The sequence below is a fragment of the Tauraco erythrolophus genome, chromosome 23 (genome assembly GCF_009769465.1).
Source record: "Tauraco erythrolophus isolate bTauEry1 chromosome 23, bTauEry1.pri, whole genome shotgun sequence".
In the NCBI taxonomy this organism is placed as follows: Eukaryota; Metazoa; Chordata; class Aves; order Musophagiformes; family Musophagidae; genus Tauraco; species Tauraco erythrolophus.
This window is the reverse complement of record NC_141487.1, coordinates 8309116-8335856: the sequence shown is the minus strand read 5'-3', so window position 1 is coordinate 8335856 and position 26741 is coordinate 8309116. Positions and strand designations below refer to the sequence as shown.

The 26741-nt window shown below is 54.6% G+C and overlaps 1 protein-coding gene across 1 annotated transcript in view; it reads left to right on the top strand.

Moving 5' to 3' along the window:
* Positions 1-3916: 3916 nt before the first annotated feature.
* The window catches only part of MEGF6 (multiple EGF like domains 6), a 37332-nt gene continuing 14507 nt past the window's right edge, over positions 3917-26741 (top strand). The window contains exons 1-13 of the mRNA XM_086625513.1: positions 3917-4082; positions 10736-10858; positions 17842-17971; positions 18742-18860; positions 19229-19351; positions 20630-20767; positions 22157-22279; positions 23078-23200; positions 24266-24433; positions 24666-24797; positions 24905-25033; positions 26106-26234; positions 26359-26493. Of these exons, the coding sequence (XP_086481639.1) occupies positions 3917-4082; positions 10736-10858; positions 17842-17971; positions 18742-18860; positions 19229-19351; positions 20630-20767; positions 22157-22279; positions 23078-23200; positions 24266-24433; positions 24666-24797; positions 24905-25033; positions 26106-26234; positions 26359-26493 (1738 nt within the window). The remainder of the gene's footprint in view (positions 4083-10735; positions 10859-17841; positions 17972-18741; positions 18861-19228; positions 19352-20629; positions 20768-22156; positions 22280-23077; positions 23201-24265; positions 24434-24665; positions 24798-24904; positions 25034-26105; positions 26235-26358; positions 26494-26741) is intronic.

The window sequence follows — 26741 nt, the reverse complement described above, 5'->3', positions numbered from 1 at the left end:
TTACCAGTACCCACCATCTACAGCTGACCAGTGCCTGAACGTAGGGCGGTTAGAGCTGTAACCAGGAGCCTCTCAAGTGTTTCTGTTTTTCTGATTTTATCTGTGGTGGAAGAGCTGTCTGTAGAGTGGTATGGGGACATCATGCGTTGGGTTTTTTTTACAGGAAACAAACAGATTTTCATTTTTATGACCATTTTTGAGGTATGGCAAATTCTAGAGGAGCTCAAGTTCTGTTTGAACAACATCTTCTTGAGGTTCCTCTACACAATGTTACATGAGAATGCTAGGGACTTGAATTATGTGGAAGCCCCTTTTCTAGATCTGTTGGCCACCACCATAGAATCGTAGAACGGTTTGGGTCGGAAGGGACCTTAAAGATCATCCAGTTCCAACCGATCCATTCCGGTTTAACTTATGTCCCAGGGAAAGGAGCTCATTTTTGCAGCGGTACTAAGTCATCCTTCACCTTCAACTTTCTTCCTTTGCTGCAGGAGGTTTTGCAGAAACCAGGACCCTTGCACACACTGTGGCAGAGCTGCTACTCGCAGGGTTCTGCACTGGTGACAGGCGTGATGGAGAGAGCTCAGCCAAGGGCGCGGTGGAGAGAGCTCTTAGAAAGCGTCGTAAACCAAACCGCTAAATCTGATTCTCACAAACCGTTGTTTATTTTATCCTTCCAAGTGCCACTTCACATAGAGAAGCATATTTAAACTTCTCATAGCCTTCTTAGGACAAGGGCACTAGCTCCAAAATTAAACAAGAATTCGGGTTTTAGCTGGATTGTGTGCAATAAAGCTAATTCAGCACACAAGGGTCTCCGTTTAATTAGCAGGTAACGTTTTCCTTATGCACATGTAGAGGGGTTCAAAAATCTGTCCGATGATGCCCTGACTGATGTGTGAGATTTCTTGCACCGTTTGTTCCTCTGACTCTTCATCAACAACGACAGAGCGCCCGAGCTGCTAATCGGAGAGCTCGAGGGCTCATTTGAAATAAGCCAACTTCCCACTGGAAGAGGGAGTCCAAACTCTTCAGCTGGAAAAACTGAAAGCTCCTATTTTTTTCCAGTTTGTCCTCAATCCGTTTCTTCCTCTAAGCTAATCCTGTGGTACCTTCCTTGGTTAAAATTGATGGAGAAGATGAGAACCTTGCCCAGGGTAGCCCGAGGGTATGAATCTGCCCCCGAACAGGTAACGTGTCCCCTGTGGAAGGGTGAAGCAGGTAAAGATGCTGCCGTGGGAATTGCTGAGTGCAGACTCACTGCTCGCCCCCACCTCGGGCAGCGGGACACGAGCTGGCAGCTGTAGGTCTCACGTGTGCCAGGGGGTGAGGGCTCGTGCTGTGCTGGCCCCGAGGTCCCAGACCCCCAGCCTCAGTCTCTTCCCCTTCGCAGACCACCTCCTGCATTTTTCTGAAACGCTTTCCTATTCTCCATTGGGCTGTTTCCTTTTAACTGTAGGATCCTTTTTAAAACATCAGAAGCAACTTGGTTCAGGGCTTGGGTAATTTTTGGATGAAGATTACCTGAGCTGGTTGACCCGTGTCTGCACAGGGATGAATTAACTTCAGGACTTAACGCGCCGTTGAACTCCAAAGCACCGCGTCGTCGGCTGTGATTTGTTTGGGTTCTCACCAGAATTTATTAATGCCGAGCCTGGATCTGACTGAGGTGCCAGGAGGGCTGTGTGTTTGCTCCAGCTCGGCCCCCATGTAAGGAACCCCTCTGGATGTTAACGTTCTCCCAGCTAATTCCACAGGAAGCAGTAAGGATTCGCTGCTGCTGGCGATGTGGTACCATACTCAAACCAACTCTTAGGACTTAATCAGCCAAAGTAAATTAGGTGACAGGGAAGCGCGAGCTGGCTCAAGCCTGCCCAAGCATGACTTATTCCGTACACAGGCTTCGGTTTATGTTCAAGCCCGATGTGCTTTTGGTACACGTGTTACACCACAGAGTGTTTGGAAAAGTCTGAGCCTCTCGTTGTTGGTTTGTTTTTTTTTTTAGCAGTCTAAGAAAATACGAGATCGAACAAGTTTGTCACCTACTTTGTTGAGCACCAGCAGCTGTGCCAGCGTTCGTTTCTGCGGGGCGAGGAGCGAGGGGTCTTTGTCGGGAGCTGCGTATGGCCGGGGAGGAGGAATTTCCAGGTCGTGGAGCCGGCAGAAAGGTCCCGTTGGTTGGTGCTTGTGAAGTCACGGAGTCACTTGGAGATCTGTGCTCGCTGTGATTCATCTGCATTCCAGGCGAGGATAGTTTAATATGGACAATGTCTTAGTAATGTTACTGAACTGAGGAAGTCAGCCCGAGCCATTTTTCATAGCTCTGTAGCAATGTCCATTTTTGCATGTCAACGCTGCTGGAAACGTTTACAGGAAAAGTGTCAGCACTAACCCTCGTGATGGCTTAAATGTTGTGGCTCCGAGGGAGTATTCCCAAGGAACCGACCCGGGCCAGCAAGGAGAACTCACAATGTCTGGCAACGTGTTATTTTTAAATGGGTGAAGTATTTGGTAGGTCTAAGAGTGGCTTCTAGCAGGACAGCAGCATGGTCCATCAGCCCTTTGCACGGGTTTTCCCTCTGCAGCTCCTTCCTAAAATTCCGCAGCATCTTTTGGAAAGGTTTTTTTTTTTTCCACAAAGTAACTGACCAGTTTTTAGGTCAGATATTTTTGTTAAACTCAAGATATTAACGAGAAGCATGTGGACTGTTGCAGCGGGTGAGTATTAAGATAAGCTGGAGTGGTCCCTGAGACGTTGGGAAGCTGCTCTGGCTTGGAATGGGCTGCAAAGGGACTCGTGACTGGTGACCACCTTCCTTTGGAAACCGCTGCAGCAATAGCCTCAAATTGGTATTTTCTTCCTGGATTCAGCTTCTCTCAAATTTTTTGTGGAACACTGTTTGTCGCAGCCTAAACCACAAGTTTTAATTTGGAATTTTACCACAGCCAAATAATATTGCTAAAACGTCTCGCAGTGGCAGGCCCTGCTCTCCCCCGGCTCAACCCTTGGAGCACATTGTTTCAAAACATTCCGGAAAGTTAAAGGAGGCTTTTGAGCGTGCTTCTGGAAAATCCAATAAGCTATTCTTACTTCTCGTTTAATGAAAAAGGTAAAATAAAATTCTAGGCTCCGTCTTACAGGAAACGGTAACATTATGGGTTTCTTTGGAATAGTCACAGCGGCTGTTCCTCGTTTGAGCTGAAGTTTGGTGGAGGTTTCTTTTTTCCATTATTTTAAGAAAAGCCCAGTGGAGGTTTTCTGTTTGCTGCAGCATCAGCCCTTGTGGTTGTCCCAGGGAGGTGGGATGACACCGGGGCCCTGGGCTCCCCCAGGCACCCGGGGAGGGGCGGGGGGGTCTGGGGAGGTGTGGGGCAGCAGCCCCTGCGCGCTGCCCGGGGTGGGGGCGGCTGCTGGTGGCTCCTCGGGCGCAGTTTGGGCAAACAGGTGCCTTTATTTCACGGAGAAGGTTCTGCTCGAGTTGCGGCCGCGTCCCCTTCGCCTCGGGGGGGTCACCTCGTCCCACCCGCCTGTCCCGGGGGCGGCACCGGGCTGGGGCAGCTCTGCCGCACCCGGGCTGTGCTGCTGCGGGAGCCGTTCGTCCGTCCGTCCGTCCGTCCGTCCGGGCGGCATCCCGGGCGCTTTGCTCGCCGGTGCGCAGCGGTGTCCCGGACCGGGACCGGGACCGGGACCGGGACCGCCCGCCCCGCGCTCCCGCTGCCGGGGCGGAGCCGGGCGGGGCCGGGCGGGGCGGGGCGGGGCCGAAAGGCGGGGCCGAGGCGCGCGCCCTCCCGCCGCTCGGGTTTTGCGCGGCTCCCGCCGCTCCGCACCGTTTCGCCTCCAGCTCGCTGCGGGACGCGGCGGTTTTGGGCTGGTTCTGGGGTTTTTGGCTGCCCGCACGCCCGCTCGCTTTGCCCGATGGGGCGGGAGCAGAGGCGGCTCTGGACGGTGCTGTGGTGCTTCGGGCTCTGGGGCGGCATCCCGGGCGCGGCTGGCGACCACTACCCGTATCTCTGGAGGAGCTGCTACCCCTGCTACCTGGGGCGGGCGGGCTACGGAGCCGGGCACGCCGAGCTGCGGCCAGGTAGGTAGCCGGGCTCGGTGGCCCCGCCGGGGCTCCCTCCCCGGCTGCGCGGTCGCCCCCGAGGTTTTGCTGCTGCCGCCGCCGCCGTGGAGGCAGATAGCGGAGCCCCGGGCTGGCGGCGAGTAAAGTCGCAAACCGGTGGCCTCGCTGCTGGCCGCGTGTGTCGCCACTTTGCGTTATTGTAGGCGCCGTCCGCCTTTTTGGCAGATTTCTGATCCTGAAAAGTCGCTTCTGGCAGAGCGGGGAGGAAACTCATGGTGCTTCCCATCAGCTGTTGTGCAGCCCTGTGGCGGTTAAAGATCCTACCGGGCGATATTCCCGTAGAAAACAAATGCATGCGTTTTGTTAGGGAATGTTCATTAGTTTTTTTCCTCAGTTCCAAAGGACCTCATCCCGGTCCAGGGCAATAAATGAAATATTGTGCTGTTTTGTCATGAAAAAATGTCTGGCTTTGTGAGACTATCTGGGTTTGCCTGGGTTGCATGGGTGTTGTACAGCGGAGTCCTGCAAGGAGAGAGCTCGGTGTCACTCGGTGTCATTCGCTGGGTAAGGGGGTCCCCTGGCAGCAGGGGCTGGGGTGGGGAGCTGGGCACCGTACGGGCTGTAGCTGGCAGATGCGGCAGCCACGGCTCACGGGTCACCTCTCTGCTCCGAGCTGTTCACACTTCTCAGCATCTGCTGGAAACTTGAGGTTGCCTGAAGATTTAGGAAATAATGGAGAATACATGAAGTTCACTGAAGACTTTGGAGGCTTGGGAGTAATGTAGACACCAAGGAATGCATTATCTCATCATGAGATAATCCTGACAAATAAATGCCCCAAGCAGTCGATTACAAAAGTGATATCAGTCTATCGGTGAGATGTGCCAGACCTTTGGGAATGGGGTGAATTGCTGTTTTGTTATTTATAGATCAGATGATTGTCTCAAACTCAGATTGCATTTGCCGTCTCCATCCAGCTACGTTAGCTCATACGACTTCTCCAAGACAAGCTCCTGAGATCCAGCATTGTGTCTGGAATATAAACGTCCAGGCTTCCCTCCCCTACCATGTAGTCCACCTGATCCTGATCCTGCTGTCTCGGCTCCGCACACACTTGCAGGTCTGTCCTGGTGTTGGTGTGAGATCCCTGCGGTGTTTTCGGCCGCCAAAGCAGAGCAAGCACAACGCGCCGCTGCACGTGCGTCTCATCAGCACTTTTATTGTGCAAGCAGAGAGCGAAGTGCGTTTCTTTGAGGTCTTGAGTGCCCGTGGATGCGCTCTGGGTACAAGCTGTGCTCTGTTGGGTTAGTGTGGAGAGGCTCATTGCCATGCTCTGGAATATGTCCTTATACAGGTAGCCTTTACAGGAGAGATCGTTGTGCTCTGATGAGGACTGGCATTAAATTGGCGGAGTGAAACAGACCTGGTACCTTGGAATTGTCTCTGTGGTCCTCTAAAGCATGTCAGAAAACAGCACAGAGCATAGCTGGTTGCTTTTGTTTGGAGATACGGTTTCCATTAGCTCCCTCAACAGCAACCTGCGCTATTCCCATCCGTCGGTCCCGTTGTCAGAGGTAGGTCTGTCTGTCCATGTGCAGTTCGCTTCCCGAGCACGGCACAGGGACCAAGCCGACGTGCCCCTGCACGGGTACGGCTTCTCTCCAAAACGACGTCCTGCACGGAGGAGCGGGGTGAAACAAAGGCACGGCGGAGGTTTGCGAGGGCGAGCGTAGCAGCACGCCAAGAGCAGGCTGCCTGCTTGTTCTTACGTGCACCTCTGCTCCACTCTGAGTAACACCCAATTATCAGCACCGTCCGGAGACAGAACTGGGAGCGCAAGGGGGAGCCGGGCGACTCCCAGCTGCTGCGCTGGAAGGCAAGAACAGGTGAGCTGAGGACAAAGCAAGCGACTGAGGCAAAATGGCTCCCCAAAACGTTTTCACTTCATTGCAGAATTGTAAGACCAATGCGTCCGTTCCTGCAGTGCCTTTGGAAAGTGCTGCTGTTGAGGATGGCACAGGTGGCGCGAGACAGCTACGGGCACCTCCTGTCTGCCTAGGAGTGGCTGCAGCAGGAGGAACACCAGCTCGAATAACTCTGTGCAGCTCCCTAAGAGCCTTCAGGGCTTTCCTGAACGCCTGTTTCACAACAAGATGAAAACTGAGGGTGTGGAGGCATTTTGACCACCCAAAATGATCTTTCTTCTTTCCTTATGTGAGTCAGGAGAGCCGATAGCAGCCCGAGGCAGGGACCGTTCTCCCTCGCCCTCGTCCTGGAGGAGGGGAGGCTTAGAGTGAGCGGAGAGGGGGGGATAAGGCATCATCCTCTCCTGTGCACCATGGGACCTTGCTGTTGCCGAGTCCTGTGTGCGAGGGGAGCGCGGCAGCGCAGGGCCTCCCTCCCCTCCGGTTGTCTGTGGTAGGGGCTGCGCGATACACGCGAGAGACGCAGCAACGCGGAGGGGTTTTTCCTTCTAACAACGCGTCCCGGCGCCGTGCTGCGCCCCGAGGTTCTAAGCTGTATCTGTAGCACAGGGCAGTGGTGGTGACGCCGTGCTCCTCCACCCAGGAGCGTTCGGCTCCGGCCGTCCAGCGTGCCGCTCCGTCGGTTCGGCTCCTTCCAGTCTCTTTGCTGCTTAAAATTGCTGATTTAGCTTTAACAAACTGGTACCGGAAAGATAAAGACGCTGAATCCCACACATGCTCATCGTGGTGGATTTTAATTAACCTTTTCCCTGCAGCCCTGCTCTGTAATCCAGGCTAATTGCCGCAGGGATTAGAGCCTGGCACTGCTCTTCAGCCAGACCGGGTGAACCTTAGCAGCGTATCTCCTGCCTGTGCTTCCAGCTGGGATCCATCTCCTCCTCCTCAGCCTTTCAGAGGAGATAGACTGCCTCTGTACCAAATATTTAGTAATTTGCAGAGCTGCTGTTGCCACTTTCTTTCCTCTGACACGGAGCTCTTGTTGGAGATAAATCACAGTGTTTCTTCTCGAAGGACCTGTGCGTGGTCAGGGAGTGCGCTTAACCACGGCCATCTCCTTGCACTCTCCTCCTTTTTTTGGTCTTGTGTCTTTCCTACAGTCGATCACAGCGTTACCCCTGTTGGTGCACGAAGCCGCTATCTGAGCCCCGATGGATTGTTTCCGTTTGAGGAAGGGGCTGGCGGGAGCATCAGCTGTTTCTCGAGTGAGCCCCCTGTCCCTGCGGATGAGGACCTGAACTCCGGCTTCCGGAGCGCCCAGGCATGTGGGCTCGGCGTGCTCCATCCCAGCACGGCTCTGGGTTGCTCGGTGTCAGCTGCCCTACTCGGGAGAGAAGCCTGTATGCTTCTAATTTTCTTTCTTTGGCATATTAATTACAACCAGATTTTGTCAGCTCTCCAATAGGAAAACGAGCTCGGCGTGCCACAGACCGCATCTCCCAAAGCGTCACGGAGGTTCTCAGGTCTTCGTGCTGCCAAGACGTGCACCAGGGCAACGTGACCCTCGGCAGGGATGCTCTGTCCTGGCCCCGCCGCAGTGTGGTTTGTGTCCCCGGGCGAACCGCTCGCTGGCGAGCCCTGCGCACCGCAGCCGGCACCCGGCGCGGCCGGTGGACCTGCCCCCTCCCCATCCCCGAGGCCGGTGCTTTGCCGTTCTGTTTCTTGGGCCACGATGCTCCTGCCCTCCCGTCAGGGGTGCGAGGGATGGCAGGTTTGATTTAGGACACACAGTTGTGTAGTGTACGTCCAAAAATCTCCCTGTTACTGCAGAAGGAGGTAGTAGGCTCCAGAAGGAAAAAGGGGACGCGGTGAAGGTGACGGGATTTTCGGCGGCCGGGGCAGAGCCGGCGCATGAGGACGGACTGGCCGCTTTCCCGGGCCGAGGTGGGACGGGGTAGGGGGGAGCTTTGGGGTGGGGACAGCCCTCTGTCATCGCAGAGATTTAGAGGCTGAAAAGTACAAAGAGGGAAGAAGAGATATTTAGAGAGGAGATGTGTAATTACTGAGTATGAGTAATGAGGTGAAAGGAAGAAGTTTACTCAACACATGGCTAACTTTTTTTGGATGGTAAGTTCTCTATGGTTTCAGGTTAGAGTTGGAGGGAAGCAGTGGAATAGTCATTTCGAATCAGACCACAAAACTTTATTACTCCATATAAAATCTTCCCAAACCCCAGTTTTCCCATTCTTGAGCTGAACAGAGCCAATTCTGTGTATTAATTGCTAATTCTGCCCATTAGAGAGGTTAAAAAATCAAGTAGAGGGGCAGAATCCCCTCCCTCGACCTGCTGCCCGTGCTTCTTTGGACACGGTTGGCTTTCTCAGCTGCCAGCGCAAGTTGTCGGCTCATGGTGAGCTTCTCCTCAACCAGCACCCCCAAGTCCTTCTCCTGGGAGCTGCTCTCCACCCAGCCCATACTCGTGCTTGGGACTGCCCAACCCACGTGCAGGACCTGAGCATCCAAGTTCAAGCTTCATGGGGACACTGAAGGCTCAGAGGCTGCCAGACGCCGGCTGGGGAGGGCGCGTGCCCCGGGTGCTCCCACCCAGCCTGCTGCCCTGCTGTGCGGGGAGTGGGTGCGTCGGGCACCAGAGCAGCCAAGTCGGGTAAAGCCTTCGCAGATGAAAATGATTTGATTTGATCTGGGCTGCTTTGACAGGCATCTCAGATTCGTGCCACAGCGTTTTTTTCCCCCCTGAAAAGCTGGTTTGGATTTGGGTTACTCATCGCAGAGCATCACTTGAAGCTTATGTTTCACCTCAAAAATCCATTTGTTCTCCTTCCTTTAAAAATCACGTCTTGGAAAAAACTGGAAGAAAATACCAAAACCTCCTAAAATGCCCAGAGGAGGAAACTCTGGTCCACTGAGTGAGCGAAGGCCTGGCATTAGAGAGATCCCCGTTTTCTGGCGGGTTGCTGAGGGTGCAGCTGCAACGCGGAGCTGTGCGGAAGGAGCCGCGCGCGGCCGTTGCAGCAGGACAGCAGCAGTCAGGGTTGCGGGTTCACCGGCCGTCGCTGGGACAGAAAGGGCAGAGGGCTGTTTTCACGTGCCCTGGTCCTGAGCTTTTAACTCTGCAAGCAGCGAGAAGCCTTCTAAGGAAACGTATTCTGAGAAAACAAATGGTTTTTATGATTACTGTGTGGCTCAGAAACACCGAGTCAAACAAGCGTCGCCCTCCCCGCTCACTTCCCACTTCTTCCCTGACCCAGCTGCCAGCTGATCTTGTTGGCAATGAATTGGATGCCAGTTAAGGTAGAATTGTAGCTCCAGCTTCAGTCAAGGTTGCACTTCTCCTTTCCCCGTGGTTTTCGGTGCTCTGTGCCTCCCCAGGGAGGGCTGCAGCTGCGCTCAGGTGGGAGCAAGCGGAGCGGGGGGAGCCGGGCGATGCCGCGGGCAGGTTTCCGCGCCGCTGGCATGCAAAGACACGGTCGGGGCACCACCCTGCCGTGACTCACGGGATAAATGTTTCTTTGTCTTAGTAGTAACAGTCATTGATGAAACGGGCCAGTTCAGCGCTCGGCTGGGCTCCGGATCATCCTGCTGCTTGCATGACCTGCGCGGCTGTGCCCGGGGAAATAGCTGTGCGTGCTGACGACGTCGTCACAGACAGACCCAAAGCTTTCCAAGTGTTCTCTCCGTGGACAAAGGAATTGCTGGTTGGCTTTTTTGCTGTTAGTGTGAATGCGATCTGGTCCCTCCATTTGACTCGGGATCTTTGGTGCTTCCCAGTCTGAACGGCAGCATGTGTGTGTGTGTGTGTGTGTGCGCGCACACGCCAATGGCAGGAACGATGGACCTGCACGGCTGAGGCCACGAACACCTCTGTTATTTCTGGTTCTGGCCATACAAAGGAGTCTTATGTCTCAGAAACCTGAAATTGCCTTTGATGAGCTTCTGATACTCATCTTAGCACCATGTAGCTGGGCACGCCAAACATTTTTATGTTTCTTCTCAGTTCTGGATGTTATTCCCGGCACTTAAAGGCAATTTAAGGTCTGTGAAACGGGAATGAATCTCCCTTTCTGTAACACACTGCTGTCTGCCCCCCCTGGTTTTGAATTTGATGATAAAATGTGATAGGATTTTTTACCGAGAACTTACGGGCTAGTTCCCATTTCAGCTCTTGAAAGATTGCTCAGCACTTGGCAGAAGATTTTTCTGGCTCAGGGACTGCTTTTTGTTCGAGGGCCTGGAGCTCTACCGATAGGAACGGGCATGCACGGTTTTTTCCGGCCAAGCGGATTTCTTGCGGCAGGAACAGCTGCTGCGGTTCTCCCGGGCTTGGTCTGGTCGGGGGGCTGGGGACCTGCCCTCAGGGTCTTACTTGGGGTCAAGCTGGACTTCGTCATGTTCTTGAGTATCGTGCAATTATGAACCAATCCTCGCTAATCATACTGTTGATCTGTTGTAGTAACTTTCTCCAGGTATAAACGTGCTTCCTTTTCTGTCTCCAGTGACGCATGGCCATTGTGAGCGTTGCTTGTCACCGGGCATCCCCTGATGGCATGCTTGTCCTAGAAATGTCTTAAATACCTTGACTGATTAAACATAATGAAATGGCAATCATGTTCCTTTTCAACTCATTCCCTAAACCTGGAGTCAGCCAACAGAGGAGAAGTAATCCTGACTTCAGCCACCACCATGCCCACTTCTCTGAGCTTCTTTTCCCTCTTCCCTTTTCTTCCGCAGATGTCGATGAGTGCCAGGTGCACAACGGGGGCTGCCAGCACAGGTGTGTGAACACCCTCGGGTCTTACTACTGCGAGTGCCAGCCGGGCTTCCGCCTGCACGCGGACGGCAGGACCTGCCTCGGTGAGTCGGCGATTCGGGTTTCTCCGGACTCTCTGGTTGTTCGTAGCCCTTTTCCTCCCCGGGAGCACGGGGCACTGCACGCAGCACGCGTACGTTGGTGTGCATCCTCTGTGCAGGGAGCTCGAGGTGACGGGATGGGTGGCCTGTGCCTGTGTTTCTTGGAACCCTGGTAGTCTTCCCTACCATGTTCCTGTTACTGGGTTCATGATGTTCACTGTTATTCCATGTACACACAGATGGTTTTGACTTCTTTGCAGTTCCTTGGTTTGTTCTGGTTCAGAAGTAACTCACAGTGCTTCGGTGCTTCTGCTTCCGATGCAGGGTGATTCAGGCACGGCGTGTTCAGGACACTCACACGTCAACTGGATTGCGCAAAGGTGCGAGCCAGTCTGCGTTTTCACCGCCGCTGTTTCCCGCGCCCGCGTGGGAGACACTGGGTGTGACAATCGAGTGAAAATAAGCCCGGCTGTGTGCGGAGCTGCGGCCGAAATACCCTCGGAAGCCGCTTCCCTGGGGTGCTGGTCATGTGTCCACTTGGACGGTGCCCGTCCAGACGTTACGCTTCAGGTGCCAGGTCTGGCTTGCAGTTGATTTCTGGGCCAGTTTCTTGAAATATTGTTGTTTGCCTGTCCCAGACTAGAGGCTCAGAGACACCGGGGTGCAGCCTGCAGTCTGCCTTCCAGCATCTGCTGCTGCTGGTGTTTTTGTTAAGCCACTTCTCCCTCACAGCTTTATTATTTGATGCGTTTTTCCATTTTTTGAGATATTTTCATACACGTGGAAAGAATTCCCGGGCGATAGTGTTACAAAGGCCATTCGCTGGTTTTTCTCAGAACACGGTCATGTTCCAAAGTTTGCTAGAAACGCCTGCGTGAGCCTGTGTGATCCAGTTGGGAACGGTGATGTGAGCAGAAAAAGGGTCACCTAAGGAGCTGGCACCCACCGTGCCCAGAGCAGCAGGAACTGCACATCTGCCTGCAGCTGCCCCCGCTACGTGACAGTGCTCCTGTGAGAGCAGTGAGATGTGTGCTTGAGGGGTGAGTTCACCGAGTGCCCTGTGTTTCGCTGGAAAAATCCAGAAGATTGGGAAAAAAGCCAATGGTTCCCAGCCCGCTGCTCTGGCACCAAACGCATAAACTTGTGTTCATGGCTGCGCGTTGCCACTGTTGGCATGTAAGTGCCTGTGGGATCTGTCATCTAATAATTGTCTTTATAATACATAGATCTCTTTTTTTGTGGTATAGAGTGATTCTGCCGCCTCTGCCTTGTAGAATAAAATGCGAGGCGGCCGGTGGGGAGCTCTGGTGTCCTCGGCAGGGTCAGCCCCGGAAGGTGAAACCATATAAAAGGGGTGGCTGTAGGAAGGAATCTCTCATTTAAAAGCCATTTCCATCCTCTGCATGCATTCCTCAGGCTCAGGCGCTGGCATGGCTGCCACGTGCGGAGCGTTGCTGCCGGGAGCGGGCAGGCAGCGCTCCCCTGCTCCATCCCGCTTGCGCCTGTTAGTGCAGCGGTGCCTGTGCCCCTGCGAGCCCCAAAGCACGCGGGAAAGTAGCTGCAGACCAGGCAGGGCAGGGGAGAGCTCTCACTACGTAATTGTCCAGTGCTGTTTCCGAAATAACAGCAGAGCAGACCTAAAAACGTGGCTTTCTCACTTCAGGACTGCTGGCTTTTGTTCTTTACGCTTTGGCAACGGAGGGCACAACGATGCGTGTGTATCTCACACCTTCCTAATAGCTCCGTCCTGCCCTGTTAAGCCAGTTGCATAGAGGGATGGAAGGAAACTTATTTTTCTTGTCAAAGCTCAGAACAGAGCACAGACTTGGCAGTTACTCCTCTGCTGGTGTCTGTGGCTGCCTCTGTGTACCCAGAGGTGGGGTTGCCTTGTGCTGCAACGGCCCCGTTCGGTGCCCGTTCCCTGGCACGCGGCTTTCTGCCCCTGTGGATTCTGTATGGTGGTCCTTGGTGCCAGTGTCGGAGTTGGCGCAACTCCAGTTTGTGTAAATACGCCCCGTTTGTGCCCTTAGCACGACAGCGGCTTCCCGAGGGTCACCTCCTGGGAATCCCGGGCCCTGGAGCGGGCGCTCGCGCTCTGCGCTGTTGCCACAGGTACGTGCGAGTGGTTCTTTCCTTTAGTGCTGGGGCTCCGTAAATATTTGCACTGCCATGTCAGAGGCTTTGCTCCGACTTGATCTTGGAAGTCACGGGGTTTTCATGAAGCCGGTGTCCTTGACGGGCGTTAGCAGGCAGCGCCAGCGGGGCACGGGCAGCAAAGGCAGGAGCCCTTGCTCCACCTGCCCTGCACCAGGGTCGGAGCTTGGAGCTGAGTCGAGCACGGAGACGGGCTTCAGGATGCTGCCCAGCCCCAGCGAGCAGCAGCGCCGGCCAGAAAGCGTTTTGGAGACAGGAGAAGTTGCCCTGAAGTTTCCAGTTAAGGTCTGTAAAACCACGGATCTAATTCTTTAAATGTTTTCCCATCACCACAGAACCCACAAAGGCTTTGGCGAAGCAGCGGCGCTGCCGAAGCGAAGCCAGGAGCTCCAGAGCCCTCTGCAGAGCTCCAGAACCCGCCACGGAGCTGGCGGCTGGCAACTTCGGGGCACGGAGCTGGGCGAGGGGCGCAGGTCCTGGGGGTGGGCGCAGGGTGAGGGGGCCTTTGCCACCCTTGGGCTGAGCTATTATTTCAGGCTCACAATGGAAAGTCAAGGACTGGTTCTGAAGATGTCAAAGAACTGGAAAACAGATAAAGTCTTTTCCTACTTTCTTTTGATGGCTGCGCGCCCTCGGGAGTCGTTCGCACCTTTGCACTTCGTGTTGCGGGTGATGGAGCCAGGCACAAGGCAGAGATCCATCAGCAAAGGTCTTCAGGGGTTACTTTTAGCTCCCGTGGCCAAAGGGGCCGAGGCAGCTGCCCAGGGTTACCTTGTTCCTGGGACGGCCCCGATGGCTGTGACCTGGGGGAGCACAAAACCGGCTGTCAGCCGCCTGCTCGTGGCCTGCTGTGGGTCGCAAGCAGCTCTCCCCCCCCAGTTGATGCTTTGGATAATCTGCAGCTCGGCCGTGCCAGGGTCTCGTGTTGTCCAAATGCAGCAAGTCACCGATGATTTTAACACAGAAGGGAGGTGGGGAAAGAACAGATGTTTCTATTGAAAGTGAAACAGAACAAAGAGAGTCATGGGACGTCCTGAAATTACCCCTTCGTTTATCAGAAGCACATGGGCAGGAGGCAGGGCGCCGACATCTCCAGGTCCTGCCCTGCTGTTTCTGCGGAGGGATGAGCTCCGGTCCCAGGCCAGGGCGTTCTTCTGTGCCAGCTGCCTTGGCCGGGCTGCAGAGCGGAGAGAGGGGCTGCATCAACACCCCCCGCGCTTCTGGGAGTCGTCTGAGGTCAGAATAAATCAGTTTGCCATTACGTGATGTATCCCTATTTATACTGAGAGCATTTCAAACGAAGAATTCTCCAATATAGCAGCAATTTATACGACGAACTGTGCTGTACAGGTTTGTGAGGGCTTGAACTATGCACGCAGAGGGTAATCGTCCCTGTGTGTTTTGCAGAGGTTTTCAATTTGCATCCATTGCACGGACAGCTTGCACACTGCAGAAGACGTGCCCTTCTCTTTGTCCCGTGGGGCGTTTCGCAGCCGTGTCTGAGACTCCGTGGTTGTGTGTGCTGCTGTAACGGGGACGTCACGCTCAGTTCTAGTTACAGCTGCTTACGGTCACTATTAGCCCGCTGCTCCCGAGGGCACGTCACCTGGATCTGAAGGAAAGGTGGTAGGGATGGGAAAGGGGAGGAGATGGAGTGGAGGAGCCCGCGTTGAGCGTTGTCACCACCGCGGCGCAGGGCGAGGGTTACAGCCCAGGCTCACAAGGCAGCTCGGCACAGGCACGGCTCGGGTGGCTCAGCTGTTGAACCTGGCACTCCCGTGCCAAGCTGCTACGTGGCAGACCTGCTTTCCACATGCAACCCTTCTTCATCCCTTCTCATCCGTTTCCCGGGCCCAAGAGGGTCAGAATCCAGGAGCCAGCACCTTTCAGCAGCACTTCGCTGCCTTCGGACGGAGGGGATGGACGCAGTGTCCCTCGTGCAGACGATGAACTACCATCTGTGGAAAGTCTGTCTGAGCTTTAATTACAAAAATCTGCGTGATGTACAAGTTGACACTGGACTTGTTGCAGAAACATTAAGCTAGGGAAAGCATCTGGGAATGGAAATATTTTTAGAGTGGTTCTGTAAACAGAAAAAAATAAAGAGTGGTAATTAAAACAAGGCCTGTGGTGAGGTCTGCTGGCTGTTACTCTGCCAGAAGCCAGCTGAGGAGACCCAGAAATAGACGGCCCTTGCTTTGATGGAGAGACACCCAAACCGATTTTAACGTGTTTCCTTGGAACCGGTTGGTGTCTCAGCAAAGCCGCGGTGCTGCAGGAGCAGCTTCCCTCGTCACACGGCGCCGGTGCCACCGCTGCTGGACAGCCTACGAGCACCGCGTCGCCCATGATGCCCACTGCTTCTTCCCTGCGCGTAAGTCTCTTGGCAGAGAGGACTTGTGGTTCCCGTTCCCCGTAGTGGTCTGGAACGGCCCCCGATGGCTGAGGAAGCAGCGCACGCTGGCCCCGTCGTCATTGCGGGCAGTGGTGGAACGGGGAGGCTCAGATGGGGCTGTGAGTCTTGAAGAGCACGTTTGCCAGCAAATAACCCGTACTGAAGGAAGCACGAGAGGAGACGAAACGCTCCGCGGGACCCCCGCGCTCTCGCTGCTGCCCCCTTCGTGCTCTGCAAACGGCTTTGGTTGGGATCGGCAGAAGCGGTTCTGGCTTAAAGACCTTGGCCAAGGACTCCTCCCTGGAACAGCAACATGTGTCCTTGTAGTTGGTGCCCGTACCCGACCCACGCTGCTCGCCGCGGCCGAGCGCCTGACGTTTCCTCCACCTTTCCAGGAACGGTTTTTGCCGTGACGATGTCCCATCCTTACACGCGGGGGGTAGCGCGGGGGCATCGGGCCTTGGCGCAGTCCAGGGAGACATGTTGATCTCCTGTGCAGATGTAATCCTTTTGGAAGGTCTGCTGTATCCAGCCTTACAGGATTTCTGGCTGCTTGAACTCTGTATGATAAAAGAGAACCCAGACTTTAGCTTTTTCCACTCTGAGAAGTTGTCCTCTAGAGGTGTGCAAGGAGGGCAGTTATTCAGACTGCCAATTCATACAAATAACTGCATACTGGGAGGCTGGTTTAGACGTAAGATGTGTTGGCTTGTTATACATTGGCCCAGTGCATTTCCCATATGAAGGAATGTTTTGGCAGGCATTAGTGTTCGTTTACTTTTTTTTTTTTTTAAAAAAAAAAACACTCCAAGAAGAACGAGCACGTTATTTATGGGTATTTTTGAACATACGTTATTAAACACTTCAATATATCAGAATATTTTTAAATGACCACCCATCTCTGCTGAAGCTGGAGTACTGACCCGTAACTTGTCAGGAACGTCGGGTATTTTTGTTGTTTCCTTCCAAACGGATTACAGGAAACAATGTCAGCACGACTAACAAACTGATAGTTCTTGCTCCAACCCTCTGTTGTGTATGGCAATACTTTGACTCTATTAAGTCACTTTTATTCCTCCAAATGTTGTTTAGTTAATTAGAGGCATACAAGGGGGAGTTAGCTTTTGGAAGTTTGAAATGAGAATGTTCCCCAGCTCTGAGTCAAGGGGAAAAAAAAAATTACACAGTTTTGCCCTTTATTTTCCTCTAGTGTCAAATATTTGGCTTTCACTAACACACAAGACAGGCACAATCAAACGACTCTCAGTACCTTGTCTGCAGCAGAGGCTGTGGAACGCTCGGATGAGGAGCTGGTGGAGCGGAGCTGCACGACCACCTCTTGCAGCGCTGTGATTACCTGACGCGTTAATTTGTGGAGAGATGTTTTTTCATTAGAGGTATTTTTAGCTTCCTTATGAGATTCCTCAGAGTCAGCATGTTAGTTCCTTCTGGAGTTTGAAAAATAGATCAGAAACGTGTGAGGCCACAACTCATCGTACCCTTCTGCTCACGGAAGCCATCCCAGCGCGCGGCCGGGTTTCAGCCACGTCGCGCCGCCACGGCTCTGATGTGCGTTTCACGCGTGGTCGCCTCCGCCGAGAGGGAGCACAGCCTTGGAAGGCCGATGTCCCAGTTCCTGTAAGCGACACCTCTCTTTGAAGCAGCCTCTGTTCGAGCTGCTCCCCAGTTTAGGAGCAGGTAGGCTGACTTGGGAGCCGTGCAATGGTCTAGGAGGAGACTTGCGTCGTTTCGGAGGCATGTCATTGCCTCAAGATGGCTTAGCCACCAGAGCCTGCTATCCTTCTGCACAAAGTCCTCCCCTTCTTTGTTTTCTAGCTCAAATTTCTCCTGGGTGCAACAAGGTCGGTGGTCCCGGCTAGCTGCAGGCTGGTGAAAACGAGCATGCTGCCCGCATGCCGGTTGCAAGGTGCACACATCTCCGGTGCAACATTGCGCTCTTGTCGCCCTGCAGAGAATTTCCGGATGGTCTGAACAGACTGGGGGGAGGCAAAGGCTATTTTGAGGCTGATTAATGATAGTGAACTCGGGAAGAGAAAATAGTCCACGTGTTTGGTCATCAGCTCTGTTTTCTGCCGTAGCTGAGGCAAAACCCTTCTGTTTTCGGACTGTTTGCAATCCTCTGGGCAGGAAAGCGCCTTGCGCAAGGCCACACAGAAGGGCTGCGGCACGGCCAGGAGCACCAGTCGGGAGTCGCAATTCCCAGTCCCACCAGCACCGAGGATGAAATCACGGCTCCCATCTAGCTCGCTTCTCACGTAGGGAGCCTGCCGTGAGCTTCTCGCGTTGGCACAGGTCGAACACGGCCCCATTGTAAATTCTCGTTGGCGGCGCCCTGCGGTTCGCCCCGGTCCCGGGTGGGACACTCGTCCTGGCACCGTTGTTTTTGTGATGACCGTTCCGTCCCTTTGCCCCGCAGCTGTGAACACGTGTGCCCTCAACAACGGCGGCTGCGAACACGACTGCGTGCAGGTGACGCTGGCGCAGCACCGCTGCCAGTGCCGGCACAATTACCAGCTGCGGGAAGACGGCAAACGCTGCGTCCGTGAGTCCCCCGGGGCGCGCGTGGGAGCTGGGGGGCAGCAGGAGCACACCAGTGTCAGACAGATCGGGTTGGGGTGCTTCTCTCCAGCAGAAACTCCGCTGGTTACATGGTCATGGAGGTGTTCTGCAGCTTATTCTGAAAGGCAGGGACGAGCTGAAGGAGCACAGCCAACAAAAATGCAGCGGTACGAAGGCACGCGGTCCTGAGACAGCGGGACGGGACCCGCTCCCTCTGCTTGCAGACAGCTTTCTGGCTGACCTGCTCCTGGCTGCGGGAGGGAGGGAGGCTGAAGGGGACATGGAGAAGTAGTTTAATCTCCCCATTCATAGCAGCCGGTGTTCAAGAAGTAGGAGGAGGGAAGTCTTTAGCTGGGAAGTTGCTAAGGGAGGAGGAACAACCGGGGTATTAAAAACGCAGCAGTGGGTAGGGTTTTGTGGCATCTGCCCAGTCCTGCAGCAGGTCAGAGGTTGGCAAACCTCTCGCCGGGAGCACTTGGAACAAATTTGCCTAGTTCTTGCTCTGTCACCTCTGCGGAGAGGCAGGCCCATGCCGAGCTCCTGCAGGAAAGGTTTGACACAGATCTTGCACCTTCTGCCTGGGTGGAGCAGGGAACGGTAGCAGGGATTTTGTCTGGTGGAGAACGGGCTTTCACAGGGCACAGACTCCTTCACCAGGTGTAACTGCCAGGTGCTCTGCTCTCCCGTGAGCGTGACGGCAGTAAGAGCTAGGACGAGGATGAAGTAAGCCTGCCTCTTCCTCTTTGCCCACAGTGAGGAACCCCTGCGCCGACAGGAACGGGGGCTGCATGCACCGGTGCCGCAGCCACCGCGGAGCCGCCCGCTGCGAGTGCCGCCCCGGCTACCGGCTGGCGCCCGACAAGAAGGCCTGCGAAGGTGAGCTCCCCGCAGCCACGCTCTCGGGGTGAAGTCGTGCCCAGTCTTGGTAGCTGTCAGCGTTTGTGGATTTAACGGGGTGGCGCAGAAGCCTTCCAGAGGGGCACAGGGAAGCACTCAGTTGATGTCCGTCCCAGAGCCCTCCTTGAGTTGTCTGGAACAACACTCAGGTTTCGTGTGGTCCTGTTTCCTGGGAAGCTTCACAGTAGTTCCAAACCCTTAACTCCATTTCTTTGTTGGTCTGGACCCCAGTGAAGAATTTGGGGTGCAAGAAACCGGTGAAAAACTTAAAGATAGTAACAATTGTCTCTTTGAAAGAACATTTATGGCTCAACCTGCTTTGCTTATTGATCGCTCATCTCCGGCAGACGTGAACGAGTGCCTGACGGGAGCGGCCACGTGCGCACACCAGTGTCTCAACACGCACGGCTCCTTCAAGTGCACCTGTAACCCGGGCTACGAGCTGGGGGCGGACGGCAGGCGATGCTACCGTGAGTACCGCCGGCGCGGCCGGGGGGCGGGTTTGTTCCGCAGGCGAGCGTTTCTGCGCGGTCCTCCGGGAACTGGGGCCGAGTCACGGCAACCTTTTCGGAAGAGCTTCACCATCAGGTTTGGAGCTATTTACTCTCCCACCAAGATAAAAAGCTTTGTCTGATCTTTCAAGTTACCGTGAAGCTACTTTTGCTGGTTTAGGCAATTTATTTGGAGCCATTTGGCCAAGAACTTTTAGGCCAAGCTCGGCTCTTGGGGATTTCCTTGGATGAGTTCAGTCGGCTGCAGATGTGTAGCTGAAGAAGGCACTGAGCTAGTGAAGGGATCGCATCTGCTCCCACCACGAAAAGAAATAAACACTATTACGCAAGGAGCCAGACTGTCCATCCATCTTCGTTTGCTAACACCCGTCAGCAGGGACAGGCCATCGTGGCATTTAGCACTAGCAGCCCCCATACTGACAAAAGCACCGTGGTGGTGCTGGCAGCTGGTGTCCCTGGAAGCCGTGGTGCTCCACCTGTGCAGCTCTCTCTGGGAGCCTGCCAAAGGTATGGGGTAAGGCTTTGCAGACCATAAATGGGTCTCAAAAGGCATCAAACTGAGAGCAACGTGAGCCGCTAGACCGATGACCTGCTCTTTAAGAGCCCAAGCATGTACACACCTTTCCTCCTAGGAACACGGTTTGTCTCGCACTGTGTGTTCTGTAGAAAATACCCCACAGCTCAGTTCCGCTTGCAACTGCACGTTTACCTTCAGCTGTTGGGGCAAAGCTGCATGACAGCCAGCAAGCCTGGCAGAGGATGGCATTAGGAAGCCAGGCTGATGCCTAATGAATCCCAGCTGCCCCCTCAGCTGCCACTACGAACATGCAGCCAGGGACATTACCCTTTTTGGCTTCAGCTAACTGGCCCACAGGCCACAAACAGCTTAGTTTTGTGGCTGCTTAAGTCTTGGTTTTCCAGGTGAGCCCCTGGTAAGAGATGCCACCCCCAGAGGGTCCCCTCTTGACAGCAGAGGAGAGCTTTCATGGGGCATTGCCTGGGATCCACCAGTTTTCTTTTTATACATCACTTCCCAGCCCAGCAGTGGCCTCTGCGCAAAGTTATTTTCAGCCTTTCCCTGCTGCAGATCACGTCTCAGCAGGGCTGTGCACACAAAAACACGTGTGCAAGGAGCTCAGCTGGAAGCTGCTGCATGGGTGCTGCTCGAGCGTGGCACCGAGGGAAGGCATGGCCCAGCCGGTGCGTGCAGGATCCTAACCAGTGTGCCTTTTCCAGGGATAGAGATGGAGATAGTGAACAGCTGTGAAACCAACAACGGTGGCTGTTCCCATACGTGCCACCATACCAGCTCTGGCCCAGTCTGTACCTGTAACTTTGGCTATCGGCTTGGAGAGGACCGGAAGACGTGCACTGGTAAGGCAAGGGGAAAGGTACATATCTTGTTCTTAAGAGTCACCTCAGGTAACAGTGAGGACCTCCATATGGTAGCTACAAAGAGGTTAGCAAGGCTAGGAAAAGATGAAAGGTAAAAGGAGATGAGCTATTGCTCTACTTGAAGACATCCTCAAGCCTCCACTCAAGACCTACTTGGACTGCAAGCATTGACTGGGTGGGTGCTTCCAGCCTTCAGGCTGTGCCAGGCTGTGAGAAGTCCTGGTGCCCTCCCTGCAGGGTGCCTGGGGGGGGGGCGGTCTGTGCCATGGGGTGCTTACACCAAAAGACTTCTCTTTCTGTAAACCTGGCAAACAGGAGGTCGCTGGCAAAGAGGAACGGTGTTTAGTGGTGCAAAACAGGACTTACATGTCTCCACGCGGCGTAAGTCACAGTGATTGTGTGATGCAGAAAATAATTCTTGAATTGTCTTCCTTGTTCAGAACCACCTTCTTCCTGCAGCCTCCAAGGAGCATGTCTGTGCCGGACATCCATTAGGAACAGGCATGCTCCTTAGCAGGCTGCCCCGGGCACCCACAGTTGCTTGGGCAGAGGGGGTGATTCCTCTGCTGGAGGAGAGGAATCCCAAGTCCCCAGGATGTTTGGTTTCCTCTGTGGCTCCGAGGAAGCTGTAGGAGCTGTGTCTGTACAACATCACAACACGGGAGCAAAAAACCCAGGGCCTGAACTGAAATCTACTCTGAAAGAACATTATTCCTCTGCATACCACGAAGCCCCGGACACTTCCAGGGCCAGCAGTGCTATTTGTGTTCCTACCGGACACCTGCTGGGCCCAGACTCCCCTGGTGGACAGGGATGCTTCACAAACCTCCCTGCTACACAGGCACTGCCATAATTGCACTTTGCAGGGGACAAACAGGGTCCCATAAACACTAAGGGCTTGATGTTTAAAGCCCCAGGAGCTCTGCTTTCTCCAGGTTGGCTAGATCCATCCTTCAGAGGCTTCACTCAGACAGCTTGAAGGAACCATGCGGTTCTCACCCAGCCCTGTACTCAACAACAGTGTTTGTAACAGCATAAATCAGAAAACAGAGGTCAGTGTTACAGCTGGAATCACCCCTGATCTGTACACACACAAAACCTTTAAGAACCACCTCAAACTGGGAATCCCAGTTAAAATCCCACAGCCCCAAGGATTCGGGATTCCTCCCTCGGCTGGGGAGCACGCTGCAGAGGACGATCTCAACGTAAAGCTCATTCATCTCAACAGGAAAGCAAGAACATCAGCTCAGCGTTTGGCAGCCAGAGCAGTCAACGCTTACCAGAACCGCTCACGGAGCAATTTTAACAAGTACTGTCGCCTCTGCAAAGCGAGATGCACGGATTAACACCCCTTTGGTTTTTATTTAGATATCAATGAATGCGACGACGGCCCTCACTGCTGTCAGCAGGACTGTTACAATTACCCTGGAGGCTACGAGTGTGCCTGCTACGCCGGATACAGGCTCAGCACGGACGGCTGCGGCTGCGACGGTGAGCAGGAACACCTCCCTGGAGTCCTGCGGGACACCAGCAGTCCTCAGCCACGCGGCGCGGCGGGAGACATGCGGGATGGGTTCTGGGTTTTTGTCTTTGTCAGCCTCCTGGGAGGTTGCTCACTGTTAAGGGAGCTCAGCTCTTCTAACCCACGCGCTAGTCCAGCGCAACTGAAGGGCAGCAATGGGGCTTTTCAACACCTGAGTTCAAATCCAGATATCTCAAAGTGAGCTGGTCCAGGTCTGACTCCGTTAATTCATGAAATCATTTCATGTTCAACCCCAGAGGCCAAGGTTGCCCATCATTTTCACCCAAGGGATACAGGCAAATAAAAGCATCTGTATAAAATACAGCCAAGACAGTGACTAACAGAAGCTTTTAATAAAGAGAAGAAGAAATTGTCCTAGCTAGCTGCAACCAGCCAGGCATTTCTTCCAGTTTCTCCCAGCTCACACCAGTATTCCTGTCAGCTCTCATGAGTCGCCTTCTTAGCATGAAGAATTTGGGGCTTTTTCCCTCCTGATGAGCTGTTCTCCTGCCAGAGCTCTCCAGTACCCTTTCACAGGTGGAGCCCTGAGCTCACCCACCTGTTTCTACACAATTAGTGACAGATGTGAGCTGGAACCTGGCAATGGTATGTTGAAACCCAGGGCCCTGGATCCCCGGGGCAGCCTCACTCAGTTTTTAGAGCAGGATGGCTTCACATAACGAGCAGAGGGGATGCCATCAGCCTGCTCCCTGGTCCGTGGACAGAAAGGTACCTCCCCTTACACTGCAGTGTCCCATGTTTTTTAGATGTGGACGAGTGCTCCTCAAACAACGGCGGATGTGCCCACACGTGCCAGAACCAGCTGGGCTCTTTCCAGTGCGGCTGCGAGATCGGGTACAAACTGGATGACGACCGAAGGAGCTGCATCTGTAAGTGCAACGTCTGTGCATGGCACGGGCAAGCGGTGGGCTGCCGGCCCCTCGCCAAACCCGGACCCACATGGGCTGGAGCTCGTTAGCCCCACACACCAGCCTTCCCACAGCACTTACTGCTGTTAGCAGCGGAACTGACTGGCACCACCAGCAGAAAGCTTTCCCCCGGCAGGGCCAGTCCTACCTCAGCCACGTTACACAGCACTTTCCAAAGCAGCATTGGGGATTTTGGCACATCTCATGACCCCACACTAACCAAAGCACCAGAACCCTTCCCACAGTAACCAGCCTCTACAGTTTTTCCTTATAAGAAATAATGGATTTATCTTATTTAAGCAGTAGCATCTTTATCCCACCACCAGACCCACCTCACTCACTCCGCAGGGCAGCCACCGCGCCACTCATCATCCAGGGACCCCCAGCAGCAGTCCCCAGCCCCAGAAAGCCTTCCTGAGGTCTGGACCCAGAAGAGCAGCACCCAGTGCCCCCCACCCTGGCAAAATGCCTTGGCTGCCTCCAGCCATGGCTTTTATAGGGTGTGGAGCCCCCACCCTGGCTCTCGAGTGTGCCTGTGCTTCCCGTGATTGCCTGGCTTTTAACCCTTGCCTGCCTGGCAAGGGAAAGAAACCCGTAGCTATAGCTGATAGATGCTCTTTCCAAAAGGAGGACCAAGCTGAAACGCATTGCTTAATTCTGCTAGATGGGCAGTTTTGTTTAATTTTCCAGAAAAGAACTAACTGACCTGAAATCTGAGAGCAGCCGAGTGGCTCAGGGCACAGGCGATGGTGTCAAGGCTAAGATCAAACCTTCTCCCATCGATTCTGAAGGCACATAGCCAAAGGCCCGTTCTAGCCAAAACAAACAAGCAAACAAGTTGCAAAACTTTTGGAGGTGTCAATGTAGAGATCAGTGGCGTGCCCGTGCCAAACCAGCTGCGCCCACCCTGCACGGGCACGGCTGGTCTCCCGTTCTCATTGTAGGGTTCTGTCCTACTATTCACCTCTTAGAGATCTTGTCTTGTTCCCCACCTTGACTTGGTCATCTCCCCACCTGCTTCCCTAGCCCTAGAGGAGCCCGTGGAAGCTCTGGACAGCCAGCGCCCCATCATCCGCCCCGTCCCTCACGTCGCGATCCTGCGAGATGAATTTGCCCAGCTCTTTAATGACGACTATGAAGAAGAGGAGGAAGAGATGGAAGCAAGAGGAGAACACACGCTTTCAGAAAAATTTGGTGGGCATTTTGCCGTGCTGGTAAAGGGTGTACTTTGCTTGGAAGTCTTCAGAGTTAGTCACACGTGGTGGGTGTGTTTGGTGAGGGCACCCGCGAGCGCTGTCGGGTGCCGTTCCGACGTACGCAGAGCCGTGTTTCGACACGGATGCGCGCGGCGGGTGTCTCTGCCCGACCTCCCCGCGATGCCAGGGCAGCCCTGGGGAAGGTTTTCACCCCCCGCCTCTCGTTGCAGTCTGCCTGGAGCACACGTTCGGCCCCGACTGCAGCCTGACCTGCGAGGACTGCCGAAACGGGGGCACGTGCAATGCCGAGGAGACCGGCTGCGACTGTCCGGCGGGCTGGACCGGCGTCCTCTGCGACCAGCGTGAGTGCAGGCAGAGGATGCTCTCCTCGTCCCGGCTCCGGGACGTGCAGAGGCGACGTCTGCGTGGTGGCTGCCTGAGCCTCCTCTCTCTCTCGCTCTTGCCCCAGCCTGCCCAGCTGGCACCTTCGGGAAGAACTGCAGCCTGGGCTGCCGCTGCCAGAACGGTGGCACCTGTGACCCCGCCACGGGCGCCTGCCGCTGCCCGCCCGGCGTGGCCGGCGAGCTCTGCGAGGATGGTAAGCCACGGGTCACCTAGTCCTGCGTGGAAAAAGGTCCTTTTAATAGGGAAAAGATGGTAAAGGGGATTCTTTGCCCCCGAAGCGGCGTTCCAGGCAGTGTGCCTGGTCTTTGCACTGGAAGACCTTTGCGGTCCGTGTTTGCTGCTCAGCAATGACACGAGCAGCCGTCCGCGTTTCGCTGGGCATTCGGTGGGAGGCACAGGAAAGAACGTCAGAAGCGGATGTTCAGTTTACAGGTCAGTTTACAGAACTGCGGAGGTGTTTTCCCCTGAAGAAAAAACAAAGCTTTGAAAAGTTGTGGTTGCTGAAGGAGGAGATGGAAGCAGAATGTAAATGAAAGCAAGAGACACCCGACCTTTTCTTTCTGTAGGAAGGAGGTGGTTGGGGGGTACAGAGGGAAAACAGGAAGGTGAGATTAGAATCAACAACGAGGAACTGATCTCTTGTCCCAGGGTGGCATTTCCTCTGCTCATACTCTACTATTCCTGTCATTCGGGAGAAGGCACGTGCTGCTGGCACAGGTGCTGGCTGGAGCTCTCTGCTGGCACTGTCTGCCACATGCTTCTCCTATTCAGATCTTTAGCATCACAGAGAAAGAACAATAATTTTATTCCCTTAGTAGGGCAAACCTCACGGTCACTTATCAATAGGAGCTGCCTCATGGGTTACTTTCTCCCATGGGAAAAAAATGACTTCTCAGAGCCAGGCAGGGCAGATTCCTCGCAGAGCCAGCGGAGCTGATGGGTGCCCTCGCGGCACCTCAGATGGCTGGAGAGTGGCAGCAAGGGAAATAAATGCCCTGCGCTGTGCACGGGCAGGAGGGTGGGCTGGCTGCCCACGCAATCCCATTTGGAGCTGGCGCAGGGAATCCGATCGCTCTTACCTGATCGTTACCTGATTGCACAGAGGCACGAGCACACGCCTTGGCAGCGCTCGCGGCGTCCCGTGCCCGGGCTCACTTCTGACCTCTGCAGCTTTGGGTTTGGGATGGTTTTCCTGTGGTCGGCTGGAAATAGAATGACAGGCTGAAGATGGCTCGTCTTTCCAGAAAATCTCTCTCTATTACTAGGGTGCCCGAAAGGATTTTTTGGGAAACAATGCAGGAAAAAGTGCAACTGTGCCAACCGGGGTCCTTGCCATCGGATTTACGGAGCCTGCCTGTGTGATCCTGGCTTGTACGGACGCTACTGCCATTTAGGTACATTACAGCCCTCCCAGGTGCCATCCCTGGGGAGGGCCAGTGCTGGGTGGCAGAGCATGTCCCTTGCCCTGCATCGTTTGGCCTCGCGGGTCACCGACTGGCTCTTTCCCTCCGTGCCCAGTTTGCCCGAAGTGGGCGTTCGGCGCTGGCTGCTCCGAAGAGTGCCGCTGCGTGCAGCAGAACACGCAGGACTGCGACAAGAGGGACGGCTCCTGCCGATGCAAACCTGGCTACCACGGCGAGCGCTGCGAGAAGAGTGAGTTGCCAAGAAGCATCCGTGGAGCATCCCCCTGCCTCCTCCCGTAGCTGGTTTTCTGTGGGGAAAAGCTCAGCTCAGTTGGGTCAGACTCAGTCCCGTTAAGTTAGCACGCAGAACCTGCACGGGGTGGGAGTGCCTGTAAATGTGGATGCTGGACCTCATCCAGCCCAGCTACTGCTCGGGAGGGTGCTGGTCAGTGCCCATGGCCGGGAGCTGGGCTGCCTGCTCTTCCAGGGCCAAACAAG